The sequence below is a fragment of the Myotis nattereri genome, assembly GCF_964212035.1.
Source record: "Myotis nattereri genome assembly, chromosome: 12".
Classification (NCBI taxonomy): domain Eukaryota; kingdom Metazoa; phylum Chordata; class Mammalia; order Chiroptera; family Vespertilionidae; genus Myotis; species Myotis nattereri.
Window position 1 is genome coordinate 57,900,601 of NC_138087.1, and position 6,000 is coordinate 57,906,600.

Sequence of the window (6,000 nt, forward strand, 5' to 3'; positions counted from 1 at the left end):
TATTTAATAAGTAGGTGCCATTGAGTAATACATTTTATTTCTCTGAACCTCAGTTTCCCTACCTGTTAAATGGGGAAAGCAACATGCATTCCATGAGGCAGCAGTAAGGATTACGTAAAATTAGGTTTGTGATGCAGCCAAACTGAATTCAGAATAGGCAGTCGATCCACCTGTGTTCCATCCTGGAGGGATGGTGACAGGGACTCCCTCAAATAGGCATATGCCTGTCCCTTCCCTTTGGGGTCCAAAAATCAGTCTCAGTGACATGAGGAAACTGGTGGTGGCTTTCGAAGGCAGTGTGTTTGCTGAATTTCTCCTTGGATGTTTGAGAGAGGCTCAAAAAAGGACAGTAATATTAAAGTAATTAAGCTGCACTTAAAAGAGACCAAGTCTTTTATGGTGGAGTTCCAGGTCCTGCCCGCAGCCCTGCCAGCCTGTGCAGGGCGGGTTGTTTTAGGTGCTGTGGTTATCACGTAAGTCCCCCTTCTCCTCTTTCTGAACCTGACAGTAATCTTTTTGTGATTTGCTGGTTGGGAAGGAGTTTGAAATGTGTGAAAGCATCAGGAAGTGGCAGCAAAGACAATGCCTGGGAAACAGCAGTGTGTCTTGTTGTGGATATTAATTTCATTTGAATATGGGTTCCCGTGAAATCTTGACTTCTGAATGAACTCCATTGATCAAAAAGGGTGATTGTGGGATATCAGTTGGGCTATTGGCATCAGAAAGCAGACAACCCAAAATTGTCTGTTCCTAAACCACAGTGAACTCATGAAAGGAAATGGGATCTTAAAAGTCAAACCCATCTTGCTTCCAGGAAAATTAAGAATCTGGACAGTATTGCTAGTTTGTACAAACATGGCTCTTTTTTTCTTTTTCTTCTTCTTCCACCTCTCTCTATGTGACTGGTGGTGAGGTGGGGCAGGAAATGGTTTCTTTCAGATCACTCTTCCTCCGTACAGTGAAAGGGAGTTCCCCACAGTTGTGGTTGTGAAATGTTTTTAGGTCCCAATTCATCCACCCTACCCATTCCTTTTTGCCAGTGCCATATCCCTGTCCCAGGAGTAATGAAAGTGCTTAACTTCTGATGTGACACCAGTGAGGTGATATCTGGTTGCAGTTCATTGTGATTAGTAAATAAGAAGCCCCCCCAAATAGAAAGTTTGTGTGAAATTGTCAGTTTACAAGTATCCATTCATTAAACAAATATTGAGTGCTGTCTATATTTCAGGCACAGTGTCAGTCTCCAGGGTCACAAAGATGAGCCATGCATGAATTCTGCTGTCAGAAAGTATATAGGTTACTAGGAAGTCATATCTGATTATGATGCAATGAACTCATCTATGGTGGTTAGTGCTCAGGTCCTTAAAAGGGACAGAGTCGGTGAAGGGGAAGTCCAGATTACTGCTAACATTTTGGGGGTGTAGAAAGTTGGAGGTGCTGATCATGAATGGCTTCCCAAGGAGGTGGTTTCTAGACATGGCAAGATATAGAGGAAGGACATCGCAAACCAAGGCAACAGCATAGCAAGGACATGAAAGTGGAACATTTCAGCGCATTTTGGGGAAAAGTGGAAATTGCTTTGAACATTTGTTAAACCACACATAAAATTTCATAGCAAGAAGAGAAAAAGAGGACAGGCTATTGTACTCAATGATTGTATGTCCTGGAGTGAGCATGAGAGTGAATCCACTGTGGGGCCTGGTCTCTGTGCTTCTGCCATCTCCCATGCAGTAGGCCTGGTGCTGGAGGTGCGACCATGAGCAAACACAGTCCGTGCCCCCATGGAGCTTACATTTAAAGGAGGAGGCAGGCAATAGTCATAAATATCTGATTTCAATCTGTCTATCCTTCAGAGAAAAAAAATAGAAAAAATAATCTAGATTGAGAGTAAAAGGGAAAAACTTCCTTGGAAAAAATGTGATCTGTGATTTAAGAATGAGTAGATTTTCACTAGGTGAAGTTGAAATCTCTCTCCTCTCTCCTCTTCTTCCGTGCCTCCCCTTCTTCTCTCTCTTAGCAGAGATGTCTGTGGCATGGATAGCTAAATCCCCAGTAATCCAGCAGTGTCCTTAGGAACCATACAGGTTAGAAGTGTGATCTGTGGTCTGTTTTGTTCACTGCTCTGACCCCAGTGGCTATAAATAAGTCCTCCATAAATATTTGTTGAAAGAAGTAATTAATCAATTAGTTAATGAGGTACACAAAGTGTAGGAGGGAGTTACAGGGAGGCTGAACGAGGAGGGACAGTCTAACATAATGTTCAAGGCAGCCTGGTATTTCTGGACTTGGAGTGAAAGAAATTAACCACTTGTTCATTTTGACCATGAGCAAGTTACTTAACTCCCTGAGCCTTACCTGATCTATTAAATAAAGATCATGTGTGTCCTGCCTAATTCAAAGGGTTATTATGAGGGTGTGATAAAATAATCTAGGTAAAAGTGTTGTAGAAAGTGCTCTCAAATCTACAGGGGCGGGCAAAAGTAGGTTTACAGTTGTGAGTATGCAAAAGAGAGTTTATTCTTGTATTATTATTAATTATTTCATTATTTTCCATACGAACAACTGTAAACCTACTTTTGTTCACCCCTGTATTTTGGTTATCGGGTGAAATAGTGAACTCCTAGTCCAGCTGGTGCCCAGCAGTCTCTGTAGTATCTCGTAGTGGAGATTCTTATCTGAGGTGGGAGTTTGAACTAAATGACTCAAATTGGTTTGGTTCTGACACATAAATTCGTTACTTAACCCTTTCTAGAAGTTGTATTTTAAAGTTCTGACTGCATAAAGCTGAGTTAGAATACTGAAGTATTGGATAAAAATGATGGAGATCAAAATGCAAGAAACACCAAGAAGCTTGTTTTGTTTAATGGTGGACAAAGATCTTAAACTAAAACCTGTGTATAATTCCTAGGGAAGGGGGAAATTGGAATGTCTGATTTCCTCCTGAATTAGTGAACTCTCCGAATATCAGCTCTGCAGCCCTGTTTACCAAGCTGCGAGAAGAAAGGGGGTCCCTTAAGCTAAAAAGCTAAAATGCCAGTGATTGGGGTTTTGAGGAATTTCAAATTACTAGGAAGCGCCTAGACACTTAGTGACTCCCTAGCGATTTGAAAACCTTGCTGGCTGCTGGCAGTGGTTTGCATGGAGACTGAATTTTGTCTCAGCCCTTTTGAAAAAGTAAAGAAGCCACAAATCCAGTAGCTGTTCAGAACAACAAAGGAGGTGCCTCTGGCTTCTAACAGGAGTGTCTGAATTCCTCAAGGAATTCCAGGCCTAGGGCTGATCCAGCTGGCAGGAGGTATCGATCTCCACTTGAATTCACTGAATAAATAATGGTTGCCATAGTTATTGAGCAGTCACCACTGGTTGGAGAGCAGGGAGAACTCCGAGGCACCTTTTGTGAGTTTGGCCATGAGAAAGTCTAGTTACAGGGCTCCATAATCAGCTCTCTCCCGAAATCCAGCCATCAACATCGCTCAGTTTCTTTATGAATATGGTATTTTGAATATAATTCAAGACATGAGGCGTGGAAAAGGAAAGCTTAAATCAATGGGTTGGTATTTTATTCTGGGAGAAGCACCTCCCTCTGGGCTCTGAACCTAATCTGAGATGGCTCAGTATTAATAGAATGTACTGTCAGCAAGATGACTGTGTGATCAGGATGCAGCTAGGAGAGGGCTTCACAAAGGATCGAATCCCCGTTTGTTCTACTTTAACATTGTTTGTTAGACAAATAACATCAGCCTGGAAATTTAAAAAAAAAAAAAAAAAGGTAAGAGTTATCTGACAATCTCATAAATATTTTCACTTTTCCGTTTTCTTTCATACTTCTCTAGATGAAGAAATTTTTCTTTTCCTCGGAAAAGAAATTTTTACATAGATGTAATCACATCTTAGAGACCATTTCATATTCTTTTCTCTATCTAATGTGATGTTATGTATTTTTCCATGTTGCTTCATAACGTTAGCATTTGTCCTTTCTGATGTCTACAGAACCTTCCATTATGTGGACATACTATTTTTTACTTAATGGTTCCTCTGTTCTTCCACCCTTTATCTTTTCCTAGTTTTTAAAATAGATAATTCTTATCCAAAATATCTTCATGCATACAGTTTTATTCTCCTGTTGAGTTTTTCTTTCAGATAAATTCCCGTGAGTGGGATTACTTGGTCAGAGGCAACGAATATGTTATAGCTCTTGAAATATACTGCCAAATTTGCACTCTGTTTTTATTTTGTTTTGTTTTGTTTTTTTTGCTTTGGAGGGCAAATAAAACTTTTAGGCAGAACACTATTGCAGGCTGGATTACTCTTGAAGTTCACTCTTGAGTGCATGTATTGAGTAAAGGTAAACCATGGGGACAGATTTGCCTCTCAACTGATTTGCTAGTTTCCTGGAGAAAGCAAAATTATACACTGCAAAGCTTGGGAATTAGGGGACTTTATTGTTTTGTTTTGTTTTGTTTTGTTTTGTTTTGTTTTTGACTATATCATTTGTCACATGTCAGGCATTGTCTTAGATTTACAATCCATTGAGATGCTGCTGGCAATGTCCATGGTTGGACCTGAATATAATTTTAACACCTCAAAGCTGGAAGGGACCTTAGAGGTCATTAAGCCCAACCTCCTCCTTTTAAGATGGGCCCTAGAAAGGGAAAAATTCAAACACGACTAGCCAAGCTGGGGAAGAAGGCAGATCTCCTGGTCCCCAGGCCTCCTTTAATTTAGGGCAAGAGAGGAAGAAAAAAAAAATGTCTGGAGAGTTGCTTCATTTTTCTGATGACTTATGCTTTAAGAAAGTAACTTTTGTAACAAAAATATTCCCAACTAAAAACATTAATGTTGGGAAAATTAGAAACTCAAACATGATTTCCAACTGGATGGATGTTTTTCATCTCTCACAAATTATTATTTTACATGTAAATGTACTGAGAGATGAAAACTTTGACTGAGATAACTGGGGCCAAGGTCTTCCCAGAAACCCTGAATTAGGTATGTTATCATCTTCATGTTATAAGGAAACCAGGGCTGAAAGGTTCAGGGACTTATTCAAGGGCACACAGTGAGTGACAGACTGGGATTCAAAGAACGACCTCTAAGAGGGAGGGCACTTTGTCAAATGCCATCTCAACTGGCAGAACCGGACACAGGCCTTGATTAGGGATTCACAGTTTCTTAAGATGGAACTGCCTCCTAAACGCGTCCTTTTCTATGCCTCTGCAGAACGACATGGGTTAAAAGAACCAAAGAGAGTGGAGGAGCTATGCAGCAAGATCACGAGCAGCTTAAAAGACCACCAGAGTAAGGGACAGGCCTTGGAGCCCACGGAGCCCAAGGTCCTGGGCGCCCTGGTAGAACTGCGGAAGATCTGCACCCTGGGTCTCCAGCGCATCTTCTACCTGAAGCTGGAAGACTTGGTGTCTCCACCTTCTGTCATCGACAAGCTCTTCCTGGACACCCTGCCTTTCTGAGGAGGAGGAGCCTGAGCAAGGAGCCGCCTCATCTGCTAGCGCCTGCTTGCTACGCAGCAGCGGGAGGGGTCTGGACACCTACCATTCCTGTCCTTCCTGAAGAGAAAAAGCAGCTCCTGACAAAATGACTTTTTTTTTTTTCCTGGCACTTTTCCTTACAACCTAAAGCCAGAAAACCTGCAGAGTATTGTGTTGGGGTTGTGTTTTATATTTAGGCTTGGGTTTGGGGTGGGGAGGGGGGTTATAGTTCATGAGGGTTTTCTAAGAAACTGCTAACCAAGCACTTTTGGATGATGCTATCCCAGCAGGGGGAAAACAAAAAAGGATAATATAACTGTTTGAAAACTGTTTCTGGGGAAGACAATTATAGTTGCTTTGTATTTAAAAACAAGAACAGCCACGGGTTGTTCGCCGGCGTAGGACCTGTCTTGAGCTGATCGCTTTTAGACTATACTTCCTGTATCAAGGGTACGTATGTGGTGCAAACAAGGCAGAAATTCCCTCGTCTTAATTTCTTTCTTCCTTTATTTTA

At 41.4% G+C, this 6,000-nt stretch overlaps 1 protein-coding gene across 2 annotated transcripts in view; it reads left to right on the forward strand.

Annotated features, from left to right (window-relative positions):
* Positions 1-5,468, forward strand: part of NR4A3 (nuclear receptor subfamily 4 group A member 3) — a gene marked incomplete at its 3' end in the record, with an annotated part of 29,590 nt that extends 24,122 nt beyond the window's left edge. For both annotated transcript variants that reach the window (XM_081104045.1, XM_081104044.1), the window contains one exon: positions 5,221-5,468. In XM_081104045.1, the coding sequence (XP_080960171.1) occupies positions 5,221-5,468 (248 nt within the window). The remainder of the gene's footprint in view (positions 1-5,220) is intronic.
* Positions 5,469-6,000: the final 532 nt, after the last annotated feature.